At 39.9% G+C, this 24,754-nt stretch overlaps 1 protein-coding gene across 6 annotated transcripts in view; it reads left to right on the forward strand.

Moving 5' to 3' along the window:
* The window catches only part of INPP4B (inositol polyphosphate-4-phosphatase type II B), a 221,525-nt gene extending 214,539 nt beyond the window's left edge, over positions 1–6,986 (forward strand). For 4 of the 6 annotated variants that reach the window (XM_087724357.1, XM_087724355.1, XM_087724356.1 and 1 more), the window contains one exon: positions 1,911–3,208. In XM_087724357.1, the coding sequence (XP_087580483.1) occupies positions 1,911–2,085 (175 nt within the window). In that variant the 3' untranslated portion in view covers positions 2,086–3,208. Of the gene's footprint in view, positions 1–1,910; positions 3,209–3,524 lie in introns of those variants that run through there. The other 2 variants (XM_087724358.1, XM_087724354.1) reach the window with 2 other exon arrangements.
* Positions 6,987–24,754: the final 17,768 nt, after the last annotated feature.

Raw genomic sequence — 24,754 nt, forward strand, 5'->3', positions numbered from 1 at the left:
TGTGGGGCCCAAACAGCATATCAGGCTACATACACTAGTTTCTAGCTTAACCCAGGATAGAATTTTATTTCTGCATATCATTGGTCTCTAGATAGCAAAGTTATAATTACAGCATCCTAAATTGCCCCGAAGTGAAAATTAAATCTATGATATGATTACCTACAGTATATGAGTCAATATATGAGTCATATGAGCCGCTATTACCTGGGACAGATCTATCCTTCCTAAGGTATAAATATTGAAGTTCCTCAGCACAAAAAAACAGAAACATTACAATAAAAATTGAACAATAATTCTTGAAGCTCACAAAGCTACCCCATCTATAGTATAGCAAAACTGATAGCAGATCAACAAGAATTCCAACTCTGTAAAGCCTAGCTTCAAATACAGGAAGCCTGTCATCTGTAGCTTATGTTTCCTGATTACCGCCATAGTGTCCATGAGTATCATTACTGCCCTTACTTCCCTATCCTGTGGAATCATGGCTCAGAAGAACTCAAAACCTAGGAGAGCATATTTCATACAGAATGATAATTTTAGTTTTCCTTACAAAGTTTCACCACAGGACCATTTGTTCATCCAGAACTAAGTTGTGGAAGTTCCTTTCATAAATAGACGTGGAATAACCATTGGCAGTCTGAGTTCAAGGCAATCCAGCTCCCTGACTCTTTTCCAAGAAAAGGAAACTGGCACAAATTCCTGGGTTTTTTGCTCTTCAAATAACCAATTGCTGCCCCTTCCTTTTGGAAGCTAGACACTCATTGGATAGGAATGGGAATTTAAGAAATGTACCACCACATAAGTTCTTGTTTTCCAGTGATTCCTACATGGCTCCATTACTTCTAGCACATTATCCAAGTATGTTATTAATAAAAATTAAAATGTCAAAATGTATGTGCAGCATATGCTGTCTTATAAAGTATTTTCTTTGAAGATAAGAGAATTGGATCTACTTCTACTTCTTCATATTTTCATACTTTTGCTGCTTTCTTCTTTACTTTGCAATAAAACTACATTGTACTAAAGATTTTCCAGTGCGGGGTCTCTGAACTGTAAAATAATTTCAAAAACAAAAGCAATCTTTATAAAGAGTTTTCTTGCAATGAAGCCGGGCCCTGAATTACAGATAGTGCTCGACTTTCAACCACAATTGGGCCCAAATGTTTATTGCTAAATAAGGCAGTGGTTAAGTAGTTTTGCACCATTTTAGGACCTTTTTTGCCAGAGTTGTTAAGCAAATCACTGCAATTGTTAAATGAATCATGCGGTCATTAAGTGAATCTGGCTTTTTCCATTGATTTTGCTTATCAGAAGCTTATCTGGTAGGGTTACAAATGGTGATCACTTGACCCTGGGATGGTGCAACCATCATGAATCCCAGAACAAGTGGATGAGGCTAGATTTTGAATGGCAAATCAATGATTCAAGGATATCCAGAAGTAGCAGGATAAGTTAAGATCTGTGTATAAAGTTCCACTAAACAAACCAGTATAAAAACAAACATTATCCATCCATTTTAATTCTAGGTGATGCTGAAAACTATGTTGCATATGAGATTCCCCCCCCCCACACCATATTGAAAATCATACAGTACCTTTATCTTTTATTTCCAGTTCATAACATTTCAGATTTATTTTACTCATTTGATGTGAGTTATTTCATTTTGAATTACAAATGCAATGTAATGTGGCAAATAATACCAGTGGGAAGTTTTGGATACTTGTTTTTTCCTTTTAAAGAATAGCCCTAACATGTGATTTTAAAAAGAATGATGGTCAAGCCCCAAAATAGAATTATGTAGTATAGATTTGTAATCCTGCATGGCCATTTTGATGTTGGAATACCAAAGTATTGCTTTTCTCTCCTATTAAATGGTCTTTTATTTGTTCCTAACTTCCCCTGTTTAACAGCAGACAAACCCAGGGAGCACTGAATGAATCGGATGATCCCGAGACAGGCTGTCTAACTGATAACAAGCCAACTTCTCGTCACTTCTATCCTGTCGCCTTGTTGCTTGTCAGCTCACACTTGCTGGTTGTGTGGCTTATTTTAAGTCTTGCTTTACTATTAGCAAAATATCAGTAAAGTTCACTTCTGTTTGTTGCTTTTTTTAAGGAACAAAAACACTTTAAAATTACCCATTGTACTATATTGTACATTCTTGAACCCTCAGACTAGTTCTTAAGAAGCCAATGTCTTGAACTGCATACGTTCTCCTTTTCGTCCCAGAAATTAAGAAAGCATACTGTGCTCAACTGATTTAATCCACCGTCTAGCTCTAGCAAACCTTTTCACGTTTCATTAGTTCCAAGACAGCCAATGTACATTAGGGTTTCTTGATCAGATGTGACCTAGTCATGAAATGTGATTCACCCCCTTCTAATCAAATTCCAATTTAGGGGATTGTCAGCACTTTATTTTAATTCAGGACAGATTTGCAGGAATAGTTATTTTTCCCAGCATAATATTTGTACTCAGGTGTGAAAATTGCCAAATTCTACTTTACTAGATAGAATCATTCCCTTTAACAGTGCTATCTTTGCAGTTTTCATGCCAGGAGCCACATAAAATGATTCCTTGTATGAAAATGTAATGATAAAACCTTCAGCGTGATTATATATTTTTTTCTGTGGCGATTAGTCAAAACATGTAAGAAGATAGAGAAAAGTATTTACACATTGACATTTAAAACTAAGTTAAGTGTTCTGGGTAAGGTCAAAAGATTAATTTTCAGTGTGCTGTTTTCATTATTTCTTACCAGTAGAGTCTTTCTGTTTTAACAAATAATTTTAGTATTCCATTTAATTATTTGTTGCATAACTAACTCTTTTTTGTGAAGCCATCTATGGCATATAATAACTTATGTTGTGTAACATAATTAACCTGTTTGTAATTTTTGCTTTTGATGCCTTTTCTTTACAAAATCCGTCTATATTATTTTAAACAAGTTTTCTTTGCATTTTGTTGGCTCTTGTGAATTTTGTACTTTGTATGAATCAGCATCCTTTCTTTGTACAACAGAAAGTTGATTTGGGCTTCATGAAAGCCATTTTTATTTTCTTTCATCATAAACTTAAAAATGAGACAAAGGTGGACCTTTTCTTTGCAAATTTATAGGGCCAGATTTCATTAAAAATGCCTTATTCATGGAAACTGCACACTTATGGTTACATGTAAACTTTAACATGTATGAATGAGCAAAAGAAAACCAATCTGAAAAAAGTAAGATAATTTTTAAAATAAATATATTTCTAATGCTAGAGTAAAATATATCATAAAATATAACATCTAATCAAGCCACAGTGAGAATAAATATATATAACCTAATTTTGAGGGCAATAACTGTATTGGCCTGGCCTTGGATCTAATTCTGTAAGATGTATCATCACTTGTGGAAATATATTGTAGATTTATCTTTGTTATTTTTACTTCAATTGTTGCTAAAACTCTGCAATGTACAAAATAAAACATATTTATTTATGACTTGTTTCACGAAGTTGTCTTTTTCCCCCCCTCTGCACTAGACAAGGATGCCGCATAGAAAATGTCCTGAAGAATATCAAATGCAGAAAGTATGCTTTCAACATGATTCAGCTGATGGCTTTCCCCAAGTACTACCGGCCACCAGAGGGAACATATGGAAAAGCTGACACCTAACCTCTTAGACAAAAATGCCCTTTTGAAATTTTGCAGGATTACACAGCTCCACTCATTAGTCAACGCACATATGTTTTGTGTGTTTTACAGATTGGGAGAATGCCTTTAAGCAGACATACCTAGGATTTGTTTTACCAAACTGTACCATCACTCAAAAGAAATTTCAGTATATAATGGTAGATTGAACATCCAGGCATTGAGTTGTCTGTTCAATAAATACAGAATTTCCATAAAATACGATGTATATCATAGGCTCACTAGAGTTAAAGGTTTGATCTACTGTCCAATAGAAAGGTAAATCATAACTCTGGACTTTAAATCTAGCTCTTGATATTGCTTGCTGGAAGTAAGAGCAATGTCAAGTTGCTACTTTGGTGTTATATATAAAATTCATAATAGAATTTGAAGAAAAGATTTTTATTACTTTGTCTTATTAAATATGTGGAGGTATCACATTTTCTGGGTTATTTTTGCAGTTCCATCTATATTTACTTCCAGCTTTTTCTTTTAAGTTCATTCATGTTGGTGGCATGTTGCAACCACCCTGTAAGCAGAACTAGTGTTTCTTAACTAAAAGAACATTAAAGACAGTCTATAAGAAGATACTAGAAACTTATTATTTGAAAATACTGAAAGCAAGAAGGGAAATACTGTAAAGAGCCTTTATTGGTAGCTTAAAAGAATGTTTACATTTGAATAAAAGTTATAGGATTTAAAACTGTTGGAACTGTTAGAATTAAATATTGATCAGAATGAAGAGTTGATTAGTTGACATTTTGGTTAATCTATTATCATCCATGGAAGATTAAACTTTATTTTTACATGCTAAAAGGTAAGATTTATTTAGAAATTAATTTGTGAATGTTAATACAGAATTGGAAAAAGTGCCTTTTGTGTAAAATACAAGGTTAGTGTATTAGACTCATAGTTGCTACAATGTAAGCTATCATTTATACAAATGGTGCTCTTTAAGAAATTTAGACTGATGTCATGTTTATTATGAAACAGTGACATCTGGCAAATAAAAATTTGGCCAGGATGTTGAAATATATCCAATTCAAACATTTAGAATGACTTTATCCAGCCAAAACTTCTATTATCTACAGGCAGCACGATGATACTTCTTGGGGTTGTCCAACTGTTTTACAAAATGAAAGTAACTAATTTTTTGCAGAAATAATAACCCGGAAATTGAATCAAACATTGTGAAGTATCAAACTCCAAGTTGATTTTCTTCTTTTTCATCTCTTTTTAACCACAGAGGTCAGCTCTCTGTTATAATATGTCAGAACAATATATTTTAAAATTATATTTAAAAATGCTCTAGGGGATTGTAAATCCATTCCTTTGTAAGAAGCTTACATGATCCTTTAGGAATCAAAATTGTTTTGAGGTACAAGACATTGGCTTCTCATTCTTTATAGTGCCAAAAGTATAGTGTTAAAATGCTATCAGGCACCCCATTTTAATAATACTGAATGATCAGTGAAGTAAATTTCCTATTCTTTGCTTGCTTTACATGGGAATGAATAATTGAGTGCATAGTCAGTTTTTTATTAAAGTAGCACATTCCTGAAACACAGATCCTGCAGCAAAATATCAAAGCATGTATAAAGAGCTAGCTACACATGAAACTTGAATACGAGATATCATCAAACATTTGCATATAATGTAATGATTTTGGAAGGACCTGTACATGAAAAAATTGCATTATATATCCATTAGGATTGAAATAATATAGCAACATATTCTAATAACGAAGTGCATTTCTTGCTCAAATGAACAATATGGGGATACTTTTCATAAAATGAACAGCAAGTAATACCATCTTCCAAGTACTCTTTCTATACATGTTGACTGAAGTGAGGAAAGGCTATTCAGGATTGCTACTATTTAATTACTTCTGCTGGGCAGGTCCTGAAGAATTATCCACTGATAATTCTTTTCTCCACTTCAGTTTTATAGTCCTTACACTACAACTAAACACCCCAACAGTTTTTCTTAAGATCATTATATACAACTCATTTTCAAGCTGTTGCTACTATGTGATTTTTAACTTGTAGAAAGATGAAATATTTTAAGAATTTATTCTCATCCCAGGTTGTATGGCAGATGAGAAAGAATTCTATGATAGCCAGGATAAGCTGATATACAAAACTATCAATATAATGCAGTTTAAATTATAGTCCCATGAAAAATGTTAACTGAACGAGCATATATACCTGGTATGTTTAATAGACAGAGACAGAGAGTGTGTGTATTTGTCCAAATACTCAGAGATGAATGCAGAACAGATATAAAAAAAGTGAAGATGGTGGCCATGACTAAAACTTTCCCCTTTGTATGTGTATACGCAAAAGAAAAAGGGCATCAGTTGTTTGATTGCAGCTGCCATCTTGATCTTGATCTTTTACCCACCTCTGCAAACATCCCTGAAAATAATCTATATTTTAATAATTTTAAATGGTAGTACAACACACTAGTATAGGCTCATTGTTTTATAGCATTACATTGTTTAGAAGAATCTTTTTCCTCTCTTTACTTTGTGGCATTTTCTTTCTTGTTTCTGGAACCGTATGAGGTACCATTCATTTTCTGATATCAAATTCCAAAAAAAACCATAATAGGTCTTTTTTGTGAGCAATCATTGATCATGTAAAAATTTTAAAAGGCAGGTAATTATGATCATTGAAAAAATATTGCAAATAAAATACAGGGTCTGATGTATGGTTCAGTGTCATAGGAAAATGTTTGTTTATAATTGTAATCCACCTAAATTCCAAGTCCCTACAGGTACAATCATATTTGTACATACTGCATCTAACTGTTTTTGAAAGTGGATTTTCAAAAACAGTTTGTGATATCAGATAGCAAGAGAAGTATGTGAGAAATAGAGAAATGTTTCCTCAGAGCAAAAATTTAAACAAAGTTTATTAGCACATTAATAACCTTCACGCATGATCAGAAACTTTACTTGACTGTGGCTTAGTATACAGTTTCAAAATTATTACTATTACATATGTGCTGTTCACATGAAGAAATGTGAAGAAGCAATGATTAATTTTGCCATTAAAACATCATTATGAAGAAGTAAATGGAAACATTTAATTAAATTGTGAAACAACCTGGGTGTATTTTTGGAAGCCTGCTTGATTTTTATTAAATTGGGCCATGGTTTATAAATATTTTGCTTTTATGCATGTTATCTGTTTTTTTTAAATCATTTTGCCTATTATTTTAGAAACTGTAAGAATTCATATGTGTAAGCCATATCCATTGTACATTATGCGTGCATGTATTTTTATTTAAATAAAACTCATATTTTCATATTATTGCCTGAGTTTGAATTGTTTCCACTGCCATAAAACAGGCACCACAATGTAAGTGATTAAGAAGAAATGTGACAATTAAAGCAATATACATGTATATAATTTATTGACCTTATTGAAGTAATTTAGATAACCAACCATATAACAACAGTGACACTGGATGGCATACAGTGATTAAAACCAACAATAAATCACAGCACCCAAGGTAAACAATACATCCTAATCATAAAACCATAACACCAGAACTTGCCTAACCTTTTGGCCAAAATACATGCAGCAAGCTTATAAAAAGTTAACAAGGTCATTGCCATTCAGATTTCTGATGGGATGCTATTCCATAAGGCAGGCGCTGTCACAGAGAATACATGGCTCCTGAGTCCAATAAGATGGCACTGTTTAATAAAGGGGACCTAGAACATGTTGTTGCTTCTACATCTGGTGATGTGAGCAGAAATAATGGCACCAAAAAGTGTGGCCTTAGGGGTTTTTATAGATGTCAACCAGCAGCACCTTAAATTGCTCCCAGAACTTCTTAGGAGCCACTGCAGCTCAAAGAGCAATGATATTATGTAGGCATAGTGAGAGATGCCCAACAATTCCTACACCACTCCATTCTGAACCAAATGCAGCTTCCAAATGCTCTTCAAGAACAGCCCCGTGTTGTAGAGTGTAGTACAGTAATCCAAATAGAAGGTGATTGCATGATTCATTCAGAAATGGGCACAGCTGCTGCATAACCTGAACCTGAGCAAATGCCGCCTCCGGATTGTAGCCAATGGAAGAGAACTCTTGAGTAAGAGTATAGCAATAATAATAGGTATGTATTGTTGTTGTTGTTGTTGTTGTTTTTTGCTGTTTCAGCATTTCTCCATGATAATGGTATCCCAGCAGACCAATATGTTTCATTGTACACTACCCAGAGTCACTCAATGAGTGAGCTTGATGGTTTATAAATTATGTATGTATATTGTGTGTGTGTGTGTGTGTGAGAGAGAGAGAGAGAGAGAGAGACTGTTACCATAATTATGAATTTAGACATTTAGGAAACCACAAACTGCAGTCTTCAAAATAAAGTTTAGAAGTCATGCTTGCAAATTATAAACTATGGCCATGGTAGTGGGCATATTTTTGGAGATTATCTGTTTATATATTTAGAAGATCTATATGGTTTTTCACCTAGGCTATAGTGAGAAACAATGAGACCCTTCCCTTCATTCCGTCAGTTCTGTCATACTTGCCATCTTTTTTTGTTAGATCTTTGTGAATCAGTGACATTGAGAGTAAGGTGGCATACAAGTTTAATCAATTATTAATCAACATTGAAGCTTATAAACACAGAGCTCAGTGTTTTATGTGTATTTCTTAGCGGTTCTTAATGCTATGAGAAAAGAAAAATCTTTAAAAACGGTTGAGTTCTTGTCAATCTTTTTCCTCTTGGAGCTTTTCTTATTCTTCTTACACAAACAATTTGTAAACATATACAAACATAATTCACTGACAAGACAAACAAAGCTAAAACAGATGCCCTACCCAGATCCAAATTCTGCAGCAGAAGCTGACCTTTCATAAGATGAGATATTGTAATTACTAGTTACAGTGAAATACAGGCTTGTTCTAAAAGCATTCTGATTACAGTTCAAAAACAAGTATCAGCTTTTTTAAAATAGATGACTGGTTTTTGGTCGCCATATTCATCTGAATCAATGGGAATTATCTGCAGGATCAGACTTGAACATCAACATTCTGGCATTTAAGGGGTTATGTACAATGCAGGCATGATAAAATGATTTATAACAAGGGAGGCAAGAGGGCAAGTGATAAAACACACACCACAATATTGGGATGCAAACACTGATCTCTTATCTGCTGAATAGCATTGCTTCAAAAGAAAAGCTTATTCCCACAGATCTTATGCACCCGGTACCCAGGCTACTAATGTGTTGATATGTATCTCTTGAGATTGCCGTATAAATGTTGTCACTTAGGGCTTCTTCTATAGCTGAAAGCTGTAACTAACTATATGTCTAAGATATAGATATAGATATATAGATATAGATATATTATATAGATATATGTGCAAGCCATTTCTACTTGCCACTGAGTATACACTGAGATACGTGGTGCTTGGCAAGAAGCAGCTCTCATTGTTACACAATTATGAAATATTTTCTCTTTAATATTCATAAAACACATGTGCTTATAAGGAGTATTGGCGGGGGGGGAGCTAATGAAGTTAAAACTAGATGGGGGGGGGATTATCCAATGATGGGGAACTGTCTGTGTGACTTCTTGGCAGACACACATATACACAAAAGAAAAATAAAAGCCATTTCAAACTGTTGTTTAAAACCACGTTCACTTTATTTTGATTTCCTGTGGCACATGGTACTGTAAGAGCTAATGTTTTAGCTGCATGCAAAGCATGTCTGAGGTTTTTTTAAATCTGAACTCCAGCTATAGTAATCTTCTTCTAAATAAAGAAAAAAATCCCAGAGATTGGTTTTAAAAAGACATGAAACACCAATTTGCATTTATATATTCATGGATATGTTAATGGACACCAGCAGGGAGTATAAGCTGCTGCACTTTCTAGAAATCAACAGGGAAGCACTCTATGTGCAGAAGAGTTCCACTTTGCATTAAACTGAAGTTATGTCAATTTTACGGGCATGTAGACTGGGACTGAGGCTCTTAACACTGTCTGCTCTCTTAAGTCTGGAATTTTCTCACTGTGCTCATGAGGCTTATTTTTAACAGTTAATTTGTTTGGACACCATTAAAAAGAACATTCCTTCTGAATTCTACAATAATAAGGGATTAAACTGTCTATCAAGCTCTTCAACAGCAAAGCCTTAGACAATAATTTCAGGTCTTGGTGGAAATGAAACACTGACATCTTCAAAACGTACAGAGAACCATACCTTGGGATTGATTGTTACAGTCAATTCTGCAACCCACCTCACTGATTTACTATCCAAAAGGAATCTCTAAATTGTCATAATTCCAGAATTCAATGAAAAAACTTAAGCCCAAAATGTATTCTTAATTTATTTGTTTTTAGCATCTATAAGTATTAAAACTATCCCTTAAATTCGTATTTTCAAATGGAAAGAAAATAAAACGTGTATCTCTTTTCTTTCTCTTCTGTTTTCTTCTCTTTCTTCATTCTTTCCTTTCCTTCCTTTTCCTTTTCCTTGGCAAGGCAAAGCTTTATGAAACAACGGTATCCTGTAATGCCTGACTGAAAAACTATGGTATAGGATGGGAGACTAGGAAGAAATATGATTTATAGGCAACATTTAGACAGGTTTTCCTTTTCGATATGATCAGAAACTGTAGGACAAAAAGTGGCAGAATCTGGAGATGGAGTCAAAAGAGGAATCAGCCTAGAGCAGTGGCCCCCACTCTTTTGGGCACCAGGGACCAATTCCATGGAAGAGGCTTTTCTGCAGACCAGAGGTGGTTTCATGTATTACCTGCATCCCACAGATGGGGCTTCACTTGTTTGTGCAGCCCGGTTTCTGGCATGCCATGGCCTGGTGACGGTCCAAGGACTGGGGGTTGGTGACCCCTGGCCTAGAGTCTCTACATAATCACAAACAGACTAAGCCCAACCCCTCTTGAATTCTATTGACCCTTATCTAGGGCCACAACAGTGCTAATTCTTAGTTGAATAGATTTCTATGCATAAGCATGAATAGTAGTGGCTCCCAATGGAAACACACACACACACACACGAGAGGAAGAGGATAGGATCTCTAAAAAAAAATATGGTTTAATAATCCAGAATACTATATCCCAAAACAGGTGTAATAAAAGTGCTTAGATAATGGCAATAAAAGAGAATCGTGCCATCATAGAATCTATTAAGATTTACAGAAATTTTTCAGGTTGTTTATTATTTGTTCTTCTTCTTAAATATACATTTTCATTTCTAAGCCAAAAAAACCTGAATACATGTCGCCGCGATTTACAGCAGTTCATTTAGTGACCATTCAAAGTTACAATTGCACTGGAAAAAGTGACATCATGATTTTTCACACTCATGACCATTGCAGCAAACTTGTGGTCATGTGATTTACATTCAGATGCTTGACAGCAGGTTCATATTATGATAATTGCAGCGTCCTAGGATAAGGTGGCAATTTAATTTTCACGATCTTTTGACAAGCAAAGCCAATAGGGAAGCCAGATTCACTTAACAACCATGTTACTAACAACTGCACTAACAACAAAATTCTGGTCGTAACGTGAGGACTACCTATAATGTATTGGGATTAAAGGTTAAAATAATTAAGGATAATATATTTCAATTTAGATTTTAATAAAGATAATCACAAATTAAATATTTCCAGTATTATGCAGAGAAAATCAGATTGGATGTGCTATCATTCAAACTAGAACAAAAGACAAGAAGTGGAAGAGGCGACTTCAGGCCAAAACCTTATGAATGAAATATTCATTTGCAAAGGCATTTCAGACCAAGACTCAACTCCCAGGAAGCTATATGACTCAATGCATCATGAAATAGTACTTGGGAAGCTAGCTAAAAAAAGACTTATATTCTGATGACTCATGAGATCAGGGTCCTCTCCAAGGTAAATAGATATGCTTCTAACTCATGCTCTACTGCACCAATCTTCTTGAGGTTTTGGACTGTTCTGAGATCTGCTGTAGAAGTTTGTGTTGCCATTCCTAGTAACTAAGTCGTTCATATTAGGAGCTTCTCTGTATACAAAAAGTGGGGGGGGGGGAATTAATTTTGCAGCAAGATCAGCTTATTATTGGATTATAATTGCTCGCATGCCCAAGCAGTATAGCAAATGGATCTCGGTTATATACAGGAACTTGTGCTATTGAAAACCTCGATGAAACATCAGAGCACCAAAATATAGTCTGACCCCTATAAGACAATAAAACCATGCTGCATCAGAGTGGACTTTAGCCATGCTCTAGCAGTTTTTATTTGTTGATTTATTTATTTTAATTACAATAATTATTAGCCTTGGGCTCTTTTAAGGCTTACATCTTCACAGGAAGCAATGCAAAATAATTCTTTCATACACAGCACATTACTTGAAAATGTTCACATTAAACACGTAATTATTGTAATGTTCTTCCTCAGTAACCAACTTTAAAAATTGAGTCAGGAAATTGCTTTAGAATAGGAAAGGAAGGCAGAAGTTGTGGCTATAGATCAAGTTAAATGGTAAACACCTTTTGACAGAGAATAATGAATCCTAGATGTGACTCCTCATTTTACATATTGTGCTGAATAAGGTGAAATGTAGGAATATTTTTGAAAACAGATTCCAATGCCTAATCTATTCTAGTTCTAGTATATACATACATAACAGGGGTGGGTTCCTGCCAGTTCTAACCTCTTCTAGAAGAGGTTCCACAAATCTATCGTGCCGTTTAGAACCGGTTCCAGCTTCCTCCCTCCGCCCGTCCGCACATCATCAAGATGAAGAGTGAGAGGAGGAATTCTGGGAGTTGAAGTCCACAAGTCCTAAAGCTGTCAAGTTTGAACACCCTGGGTTTTTTTTTCTAAAGGGCTAGGGGCGCAAGGGTCTTGTAGCTTGACAGCTTTAAGACTTGCGTGCTTCAAATGCCAGATTCTCCTAGGCGCTGCTTGGAGTGTCCAAGCACGGGTTAACTTCAGCTTGCTGCCCAAGGAACTGAGTTTAAATTTGATTGTAGCTCCGCCTCTTGGTTGCCTCAGAGGCTCAGTTTCAAAAAACTCAGTCGCCCTACAGGACGTCTTTTCTGGGGCTCCAGTCCTTATGCAGCAAGCTGGACCCCAAATTTTACCTTAATTGTAGAGATTGTAGCTCCTTTGAATTTAAAAGAGTTAGATTAGGTTGCAGTTAGTTTTAGTGCAGTGCTAGTCTCCTGTTAGATCTATCTGCCTTCGCATCGCGCTGACAGGCTCCCTGGAGCACTGGCAGCCGGGGCATTGCCTTGGGCAGTTCGCTGAGTCGGAAGCCCTCCAGGGCTGCAACTTTTGTGAGTACCAGGGGGCAGACAGGCAGTCAGGGGTCTCTGACAGGAGCGTTAGGCTCTGTACTTCCCGAGGATGCTCCAGGTGCGCGCGCATGAACGGCTGCCATTTTAAAAGCCTCATTTTGGCGCGCTTTCGCTCCCAGGCTCCAGCCTTTGCCGCGCAGCTTGTCAGAACCAGTGGATCGCCGCGGAGGGCCGCCATAAGCCCGGAGCCTCACGTTGGGTGGCCAAGCAGGCTCTTGCCCTTCCTTCTAATCAACGGCTGCAGGGAACCTGGGCCTGATCAGCCTGACTACCTGCCATTAGCGCGGATCCGCCAGCACGAGGCTGTTCTTCTCAGCCAGCTCCAGCCTCCCTCTCCTCTCTTCAGCCAGCTAGGCCTCAGTGTCCCTCGGAGGCCCAATGCGTGGATCAGGCCCTGCATACCTCAGGCCTGGTCTACTTCGCTGCCAGAGTGGAAGAGCAGTTCAGCCTTCGCAGCATGGAAGAGAGGCAAGGGGAAAAGACCGGGCCCACTCCCAGCAAATGTAGAAGACCCAATCCATCGGCCAAGGGAGTTGTGGGGGGTGTTTCCCGAAGGGAGAATCAGCCTAAGACGGGGATGGCCTCTAAGGCTAAGGAAAAGATGGCGCTGCACCGTCAGAAGGCCCTGGAAAAACAGTTTCAGAAGGCCCAGGCCGCACAGCACAAGAATCCAGTGGAGTCCTCCCTAAGTGAGATCGGGGGTGGGTCTCCCAGAGGTGACTCCCAGCATGGGGAATCTCCTGTAGGCCCAGGCAGTGAGGATTTTGGGTTCTCCTCCAATCCTCATAGGGCATCCTTGGGATCACCTATCCATTCCATGGCTGTAGACTCCCTGGCAGACTTGGATTCAGGGGCTGAGGGGAAATCCTTGGCTCCTTCAGAATTGGAGCCCCTGCACCCTCAAGGTCAGGAGCCCATTTTATCTAGGGCCATGGAGGAAGTTGTGGCTCGTGCCATATCTAAAGGCATTTCCAATGGCATGGTGCAGTTAGTGGCCAAGTTGCCCTCTGTTACTCCCAAGCCGGCTGCCAGCCAGGCCAAGATCCGTAAGGCTCGGGCACCATCTCCTACCCCAACAGGACAGTGAGGTATCGGATCTGGAGGAGGCTGAGGTAGAGATCCCGGTTCTCTTTGATGATGAGAATACTACCCCTAAGCAGACCACCGGCTCAGGACTGTTTAATCCTGCCATGTTTCGGGCTCTTCTCACCAAGGCCCAGGCAGCGGGACCCCAAATGGGTCTTCCGGCCCCTGAGGCCAAACCTCCGTCTGACCAGGCCACGGGCGTGACCATAGGGCCCCAGGATCCCGGTGCAGGCCTATTTAAGGAGGTGCCTCCACCTCTGGACCTGGTTCCAGCCCCTCAATTATTCATAGACATTATCCAATGGCAATGGTCACAGCCGGGGACAATGGCCAATCCCAGTGGGACAGACAGGAAACTGTTCACTATGGAGGCCCCACTGGAAGAGCTCCTAAAGCTTCCCCAAGTGGACGACCCTATTATGTCCCTTACCTCTCCCTCCTCCCTTCCCGTGGAATTGCTGGAAGGGCTTAAGGCGGAGGACAAGAGGGCGGAATCCGCGGCTCTTAAGACTCACCAGGCCACTGCCTGGGCCATGCACGCTTCCACCAGCTCCTCCTATTTTGGTAGGGCAGCCCTCTTCTGGCTTCGCAAGTTGCGGGCTGGGCTTCTGGCAGGGAACTCCAGAACGAGGCAAGATATCACTAAGATTATTGCCGCCGTAGAGTATCCTGGCAGCCACTAAATTTTCCTCCAGGGCTCTGGCCTCGAATGTCACCTCGAGGCGCCTGCTGTGGCTCCACCACTGGCAGGCTGACGTGAAGGCGAAATGGAAGGTAGCTTCCGTTCCTAACTGAGACCAAGGACAAACGCAAAGTACTCCCCCCGGTCACAAAGAAACAGGAATGGAAGGGCCAGCCCTTCCATAAGAATTCCTTTTGGAATAATGAGCCCTCCACTTCCTTGGGTGGACCCAGTCACGCCTACGCTCCCCCTCAGGATCGCTCCCAGGATAGGTCCTTGTTTAGGGACAGGGGCAAACAGCAGGGGTTTCACAAGCCTTTCCGAGGGGGCTATTCAAATAAGCCCTTTAGAAAATCACAGGGCTCCCCGCATAGGTGGCCGTCTCCAGCTCTATGCCGCCCAGTGGGAGGAAACCATGACAGACAGTTGGGTCAGGAACACAGTCTGCCACAGGCTGACCCTGGAGTTCCTGTCCTTTCCCCCAAGAGCCTTCCCCCGCTGCCCCATCCCCAGGTCCGCCCACAAGCTCCAACTCATGAGGGCAGAGATAGACCACCTCCTGGAGATAGTGGCCATAGAGGAGGTCCCCGGGGGTCAAGAAGGCAGGGGGTTTTATTCCGTCCTCTTCCTGGTCCCCAAGTCATCGGGAGGGGGGGTGAGGGTGATCCTGGACCTCAAGAAGCTGAACAAACATCTAGCATACAAGCACTTCAAGATGCAGTCCTTCCAGACCATTCTGGGCTGCGTCAGACGGGGCGATCTGCTGACTTCGATCGACCTGAAAGAAGCATACCTGCATGTTCCGATCCACCTGGCGCATCGCAAGTTCTTGAGGTTCCAGTTCGCCGATCGCCATTACCAGTACAAGGCCCTCCCCTTCGGACTCTCGTCTGCCCCGCGGACGTTCACCAAGCTGCTGGCCGCTGTGGCTGCACGGCTCCGGTCTCTTCCCGTGAGATTGGAATGCTACCTGGACGACATCCTTATCCACTCATCATCCAGGGGGCAAGCCCACGCAGACCTGACCACCACCATAGCAATAGCAATAGCAATAGCAGTAGACTTATATACCGCTTCATAGGCCTTTCAGGCCTCTCTAAGCGGTTTACAGAGAGTCAGCATATTGCCCCCAACAATCTGGGTCCTCATTTTACCCACCTCGGAAGGATGGAAGGCTGAGTCAACCCTGAGCCGGTGAGATTTGAACCGCTGACCTGCTGATCTAGCAGTAGCCTGCAGTGCTGCATTTAACCACTGCGCCACCTTGGCTACATCAAGGTCCTGCAGCTCCACAGGTTCTCAGTCAACCTCGCCAAGAGCCACCTGAACCCGACCTGCAAGATCCAGCACCTCAGAACGATTGTCGACTCTGAGACCTGCCAAGTCTTCCTCACTCAGGAGAGAGCAAACAGCATCTGGGCCCTGGTGAGGAGCATCCGCTTGACCAGGTCTGCATCAGTCCTCTCACTCTCGCAGCTGATGGGAAAGCTGGTATCGTGCATCTCAGTGGTCCCGTGGGCGCGGTTGCACACGCGAGAACTGCAGTGGTTCCTGCTCCCTCTCCAGAGGAAGAAGGCCAGCAACTCCAGACGGGTGATACGGCTTGCTGCGCCACCATTCGAACCTTTGCCTACGCCACCTGACTCTTAAGACTGCCTTTCTGGTCGCCATCACCTCAGCCCACAGGATATCGGAGTTGGCCGCCTTGTCAGTTAGAGGCGACCTCTGCATCTTCCACTCCGATAGGGTCATCTTAAGATTGGATCCTGCCTTCGTCTCGAAGATTAACACCGTCTTCCACAGGGCGCAGGAGGTGATACTTCCGGACTTTTGTCCTCGCCTCAGGCACCAGAGAGAAGTAACATGGCACAAGTTGGACGGGTGGTGTGCATCTACATCAAGCGGACCGCTTCTTTCCGTAAGTCGGAAGCCTTATTTGTTTCTTTCCAGCCGGCTTCCATGGGAAAGAAAGTCATGTCCTCTACCATCGGACGCTGGCTCAGAGCAAGCATCAAGATGGCTTACGAGACTCAGCCAGACCAGTTCCTCCGCGTATCACAGCACATTCTACGAGGAGCGCAGCGACTTCGGCTGCCTGGGCTACTCACGTACCAATTGAAGAAATTTGCCGTGCTGCGACATGGTCTGGTCCGTCTCCATTCATGCGTAACTACAGACTTGACACTTTCGCCTCCACTGAGGCGTCGTTTGGGAGAAGAGTCTTGCAGAGAGTCATGGCAAGCACCGCGGCCCCGGACAGTTCTTCTTCCTTCCCGACTTCGACATAGCTTTGGCATGTCCCGTGCTTGGACACTCCAAGCAGCGCCTAGGAGAAAGACCATTGGCTTACCTGAATGGTCGTTCTCTCGGCGCTGTGGAGTGTCCAAACCCACCCTTGAGGTGGGGCCGCGAGGTGTGTTGTTAACTCCTTCATGTCTTGGACTTGGACTCTGACTGGTTCGAGTCATGGACTATTGGTCTTCTTCATTTTTTGAAACTGAGCCTCTGAGGCAACCAAGAGGCGGAGCTACAATCAAATTTAAACTCAGTTCCTTGGGCAGCAAGCTGAAGTTAACCCGTGCTTGGACACTCCGCAGCGCCGAGAGAACGACCATTCAGGTAAGCCAATGGTCTGTTTCTGAGCCAACATTTTGGTTGCTAAGCAAGAGTGCTGTTAAATGAGTTTCACCACATTTTACAAGTTGGCCACTGCCACCAGGTCACATGGTCAGCAAGCCACTCTCACCCAGTCACATGGCTGGCAAGCCATTCCCACAAAGCAGGCCACACCTACAGAAGAGGTTCTAAAAAAATTTGAAACCCACCACTGATACACACACACACACACACTAATTGCTCCTGTTATATTTGAGGAAAATCAAAGCATCCATTTCACATTTATCCTAAATCTCTTCCCTATCACCATGTATACATTTTAGAATATGTGTTGTATGAGCAACAGTGGATATCTTCCAGCCTTTTGCCAGGAAATGGTTCAATGGCTTATGGAACTGCAGTCTATAATTGCCATGAACTTGGGCTTCAGGATTACAAGGCCAATTATGACTAAGGCATTAAAAGGGAAGCTTTTCTAGCTTAATAGCATGTTCAAGCAAAATTATCCTAAATTGTCCTAAACTGCTAGAAGTAACAAGTACATCACAGATCAATATGGGGCAGAGAAAAGCCATCTAATAAGTGATCAAGTTGTTCTTGCTATTATTATGAAATAGGTTTAGACACAAATGGGGTGCTTACAATCCCATACAAGGTGCTTCAGGGGTGTCAAACATGATTTCATTGACGGCTGCATTATGTTTGACCTTGGGGGGGGCAGGGGGGCATGGCCAGCTCGATGTCACTCCTTTGGGGACGCTCAGCTTTCAATGACAGGGGGTTGCCGGAGGCTGTGGCAGCTGAAAATGGAGATTGGGAGCCCATTTTTGCTGGTAGAAGCACTGCGGACACCCCTGAAGTGCTTTATATATGGTTAACTTTGCTCGTTAGATTGCTAAGGCCAAGACCATATTTACATAATCTCCAATCATAAACCTCTAATGGGAGATGGTAGGGAGTGGCTGAAGGATTTCTTCTATACATAATAGGAACCCCAACTGCTGAACTACAAGCAAGTGTAGCAAGTTTGATTCAGTAGCATTTAGCCTCTTCAGCATGTTTTAATGCAGTTTTACTGAGCCTTCAAAGATGGCTAACACATCAGATCAACCTTTCTGGTATTCTGCCCTGCAGATATATTGCAATGGTTTGCTACGTCTGGAAGACACTAGGTTGGGAAGTAGCATGACCGTTTTATTTTCCCAACATCAGTTGAGTTAGCTATTTTATAGTTCTCCTTTAGTTAGAAGCTTTAATCTTCATTCCCTGAACACTGGTCTACAGAGTTAACAAAGCTTGATGAAATATTTGAAATGTTCAACACCATTACTCCAATTCCTTCACATTCACTGAACACACGCCTCTGGTGAATATGTAGCTGACAAATCAAATGTAAAAGCTGCACTCAGCTATCAATATTTAATATGTGGCTCAGTTCATGCCCTTCTAGTTCCCTCACTGATATAAGCTGCAGTAAATTAATATACTGATATAATTTAGAAGCAGAATAAAAGTAAGGGTATTAGGGTATTAGACTCATCAATTCTTCCCAAACCTGTCTTTGGCTAGGTGTTCTATTTTAGTACAATCATGTCTAAAGGTTTTATTATAACTTGTCTTTGGTATTGACTGATTTAAAAAAAAACTTGTGCAATGGAGAAATCATTAAAAGTTAAATCAGATACCACTTTCGTTTTTATATCCCTTAGGGTAAGAGATGGTATTCTACCGGTTTGGACCAGTTTGCCTGAACCGGTAGTGGAAATCGTGCGTGGCCCCACCCACTGGCCCTGGCTCTACAGCATCCCATTTAGGCCCTTTTTCCGCCAAAAGGGCATGCGCAGAAGGCTGTGTGCATACACTGAGGTGATTGGTGCGAGCGAAGTTAGCATGTGAGTGTGCTCACATTTGCAAATCGGTAGGGAAGGTAAATGAATACTACCCCTGCTTAGGGTTAAGATTGCTATGGTAGTCCATTTGCCTTCAAAGTTGATAACTGGTAGAATCAGTAATGCATCTCTCCTATATATTTTTTTCTCAATACTACTTTTGATGGTTAAAGTGCTTTATGCACTTTATTCTCAGGATTTCATATATCCTATGCAGATAGAGTATCTATACCTGTTCAAAGCTCTGAATAGGATCTTAAAAATACTCCCAAACTTTCAGCCAAATCCACTTCACAAGTTATGAGCAACAATAGGATGAAGTGAGGTGGGGATAGGAAGCATGTACAAGTAGTCCTCAACTTAAAATCGCAATTGGGAATAGAAAATTCATTGTTAAGCAGTGTGATTGTTATGCAAGGATCCCAATTTTAAAACCTTCCCTGTTGGCTTTACTTGTCGTAAGCTGGTTGGATATGTCACAAATTGTGATCATGTGACCTCAAGTAGTTGTAAATGTAAGCAGTTGCAAAGTGTCCATCATGTGATATGTGGATGATGTTATGGTTGTAAATCTATGTATGTCACTTTTTTGGGTGCCATTGTAACTTCAAACTAAATGAATTGCTAAATGAATGGTCAAGGACTATATCTACACAGCTTTGGAATACACATACTGTAGAATTTAAAAATACAAATTTGGCAAATAAATGGAATAAATAAATGTGCATGTGTTGTAAACATAGCCTCCTTTTTAAACATTCACAATAGCAGTAGCAATAGCAGTTAGACTTATATACCGCTTCATAGGGCTTTCAGCCCTCTCTAAGCGGTTTACAGAGTCAGCATATTGCCCCCAACAACAATCTGGGTCCTCATTTTACCCACCTCGGAAGGATGGAAGGCTGAGTCAACCCTGAGCCGGTGAGATTTGAACAGCCGAACTAGCAGTCAGCTGAAGTAGCCTGCAGTACTGCACTCTAACCACTGCACCACCTCGGCTCTTCACCACCTCACAATATTGTAGGCTGCTTGCCAAACACAGAATAAACATTCCTCTAAGAAAGAGATGTTCTTAATTACTTAGATAAACCAGCACTTCCCACTTTTACAAATATTAAAAGCTTGGTATTTTAAAAACTATAACTTAAGAGAACTGAAGGTGAATGATGGAAAAGAATGGGGTTTACTATTGTTCCATAGCATACTATTAAATCTTGGACTCACTGTAAAAAAGCAATAGCAGTAAAAAGAAGCAGAGTAACTTTGCTTCAAGCTGATTTTATTTTATTTATGTGGAATTATGTTGATTCTGGACAATATAATTTTCTTGTGATCTGGAGTAAGACAAAGTGGGTGAAACCCAACAGTTATTTTTAAACTACTTGAAACCTTATCCATTTCCTTGTTTAGCAGAATATACTCCATATTTTGAGGGGAACAGAGAGAGAGGGGAGGAGGGAGAGAGGCTTAAATCTCTTCCCCTCTACAAGAAGCCTGTTTATACTGCTTCTACATTGAAACAAACATTCAAACCAAAGAATTTGATCAAGCTAGAGAAAAGGGAAGACTAGCATACGTATGTCTAGTCCAGGGCTGTCAAACTCCCGGTCCGTGGGCAGACTGCATCACGCGCTGGTCACGCCTACGCCCAGTTTAGCAAAGGGGGGGGGACTCCTGATACATCACATGACGCCGCCGTGATGATGTGAGTTTGACACCCCTGGTCTAATCCCTTTCCACATTCTGATCTAATGTGCAAGAGAGATAATTGATATACAATTTAAATTAAAATTCAACAATTTAATATTTATCAAACAAATGACATACATACCAAAATTCCACAAAATTCTCAGGTCACCCTAAATGTGATCTAGAGCTTACATGTACAGTAGATACATCCAAGGCTACATACAAGCAGGAAGAGAAAAAGAGGAAATCTCCCAATACAAACTGAAGTCTGCATACAATAACTTTGTGTGGAGGTTACATTGCGAATTCTAACCCAGCAATTGCTTTGATCTATGCAGTTTAATAAGCTTGTGTGCGTTTTGGCTATTGCTGTTATTGAAAAGAACTTACTGTTCCCTGCCAGGTTTAGATGCAATTCTATTGATATATTTAAGTTCTGGGGCTTTAATGCAATTCTTCCAGCTTCTGTAAACCAGTGTTCTCTAGTGTTCAAATCAGGAAACACAATAACCAATATTTACAGTCAGAGTTTAAACAACAGCTGAAAATAAAAAGGATTTTTTTTAATTTAATCAATGTGGGGAAAAAATCTGATATGAATCATCTGCTTGAGGTAATTTCATTATAATTCTGATATTAATTTGTCAAATAGGAAATATCTTAAAAAACCTAAGTCATATGAATAAACTGGCCCTAGTATTATTTTTTTAAATCCCAAATCTCTGCTTGCATTGCTAATAGCTACCAGTGAAGGCCCAAGCAAGCCATGCCTTTCTTTGGGGATCCTTCTCAGCTGGCCTTTGGTTTTTATTTCCACAATAGAAGATCTGGGTTGACCTATTTCTACAAGGCAACACTGAGCCTTTTTTCTAACTCCGTCTATCTCGGATCAAAACGCTTAGAGCTATAGGCCATGGCTCACTCACCCTCAGAAGCCAGTTCTCGGCAGTCAGACCATAAAGTTTGGGGAAATTGTTTTTTTTCCATGTGCTTTTGTCAGGGGCAATGGGATTTCAGAGCATCTTCTTAGGTTTCCTAATTTAGAAATAAATCTTTAGGAGCCAGCACAGTCTCTAAGATAAGTGCTAACCTTGCTCAGTGATGCAAAATTGAAGGAGGTATTAGATGTTGTGACTGCTGTTAAAAGCTTCTCAAACATGACAAAGATACCTACAAAAGCATTATGCCTTAGCGCGTGGAGATGCTGGACTCCTTTACAGGAACTGCTCAATTCTATGTTAGAAAGCTATTCAGACTTCTAATTATAATGTTTGCTTCTTTCAAGCATACATTTTTCTGTCATTCGTAATAAAGGGTTTGCACCCTGGATCATTGGATTAAAAGAATCAGGTTTTTTTCAGAACTCTTATTTTCATTTTTTTTCTGCCTGCAACGTATCTTACTTTTCTTGCATGTTTGTTCGTATGTTAATTTATGAGACTGTAAACTCAAGCAGTTTCCAATTCAACTATATACAGAGCAAAAATCAAAAATTAAATACAATGGTACAGATAGTCCTCGACTTTCAACAGTTCATTTAGTGAATATTCAAAGTTACAACAGCACTGAAAAAAGTGACTTATGACCATTTTTCAAAGTTACAACCCTTATAGCATCCCCATGATCATGTGATCAAAATTCAGATGCTTGGCAACTGGTTGATACTCATGACCATTGCTGTGTCCCAAGGTCATGTGATGACCTTTGTGACCTTTTGACAAGCACAAAGTCAATGGAGAAGCCAGATTCACTTAACAACCAAGTTACTAACTTATCAACTGCAATGATGCAACTGTGGCAAGAAAAGTCGTAAAATAGGGCAAAACTCACTTAACAAATGTCTCACTTAACAATAGAAATGTTGGGCTGAATTGTGGTCCTAAGTTGAGGACTACCTGTATAAGTAATCATAAATAATAAATAAAGCCCTTCTGGAAAAAAAATGAATTTAACAAGCCTTTGAAATACCACAAGAACATGGGTCTCTCTTGCCTTTAAGGAAAGCTGTAAGAGAGGAATCTTTATGGAAAGTGCTGACTTTGAAGTCTTCTCTCATTAAATAGCCCAACATGTGAGAATTTCCAGTAGACACCTACTGCTTGCTTCCATTGGTGATGGATTTTACTCAAAAGCAACAGTCTCAAAAATACCTAAGCATCAAGGTCAATGTGACTTTAATAAACACTGCTTTAAATTGCACTCAGAAATAAACTGGCAAATAAGGCAGCTACTTCAGCAGTTAGTTGACATGATAGTGATATTCTTGACTTGTAAGACTTTGTGCAATCACATTCTCTATTAACTGGAATCCCATTCTCTACCTTTGTTGTTTTGCTCAATAATCAAAGGTGAACAGAAGATCAGCCTTTTTATGCCAGATGTGTTTATTAGAGTTTTGTAGCCTGTTCTTCAAGATTCCTCTCCTCATAAATCAGCTCAGAATAAAAAATAATATACGTAACAAAATGTCAGTCTATTAAAATACAACCAAATAACAGGAATAGGACAATAAGATCAGTGATGAGAGATAAAGTAATTAAATACAGAACCACAAACATAATTCAAGTCTGGACTGGCAGAAGTGAATCTGTGCAACTCTCCAATATAGCAAAAACAAAAGCATCCCTGTATCTTTTCCTGGTAAAGGAGTATCGATAATCCATATGATTTTGTCCCAATTCATAAGCTTTCTTGAAGCTCTCCAAAATGCTTACATTAGCATGCAGTTTCTTTTTGTTGATATATTAATTATTTTAATGGTAAGATACTTCAGAAGTCACATTAGAATTGCTAATATTTTTCAGACGATGATGGTTGTTCAATGAGAAATAAGATTGCCTTTACAAATGTTGTCTTTATATAACATGGCTTTTGAGACAGATGTCTCGTGGAGTCAAACTTAATTCCCTTTGAGTATTCCATTTCAGTATTAGCAACTCTTTTGCCTGAGGATTTCTATTAAGCAATTGCTATCCACATTTTTTCCCAGTACATAATTTCCAGTGCATAATTTTCTAGTTAATTTATTTACTTACTTACTCCTGTCTTGTTCTTTCATTAGTATTTTTATTGGCTATTAGGTTTAATTGGTTCTTTGCAAGCAAGAATAGCTGTTGGGGTCCAGCAAGAAATCCCAGAATATAGTTGTGAAGTTCTGCAAATGCGAATCTCCCAATTGTGGTATAAGTCAAGGACTACCTACAATTGTTTGAGAAGTGAAGTCCGCAGGCCACCATAAAGAGATGACAGTTAAGACAAATCTCTCCCTTTCCTACCTAGGTTGGCTGAGCTGCATTTCAAATTTAGTGTACAGATTTATTTACCTAGTCAATATCAAAATGCTAGTTGCAAAAATGTTCTCTTGTTTTGGTCTATGTTTTTCCAAAAGCAGATTTAATCACGTCATTTGGATTTGGCTGGTTTTTTTTAAAAGTCAATTTATTTAATTGCCCTATGGAAGTTATCATGTATCATTGGCAAAGGGAATGAAACAATCACTTTTCCAATCTTGTGATATTATTTTTATTCAGGTTTAGGTCATAGAGTTTCCTTACATATCCCCCAAACAACTTACTGTATTTTTCGGAGTATAAGATGCACCTTCCCCCCCCCAAAATAGGGTGGAAATCGGGGTGCATCTTATACACTGAATACAGCATTTTTGGTTTCCCCAAACCCCACCCCCTCGCATCCCATTTTCCGCAAAAACCGGATGTGCAGAGGGTTTGGGAGGCCTGCAAAGTGCTCCTGGGGGCTGAGGAGGGCAAAAACAAGCA

Source organism: Thamnophis sirtalis, unplaced genomic scaffold (genome assembly GCF_051295495.1).
Source record: "Thamnophis sirtalis isolate CommonGarterSnake01/CBP01778 unplaced genomic scaffold, rThaSir2_p1.2 scaffold_10, whole genome shotgun sequence".
Taxonomy (NCBI): domain Eukaryota; kingdom Metazoa; phylum Chordata; class Lepidosauria; order Squamata; family Natricidae; genus Thamnophis; species Thamnophis sirtalis.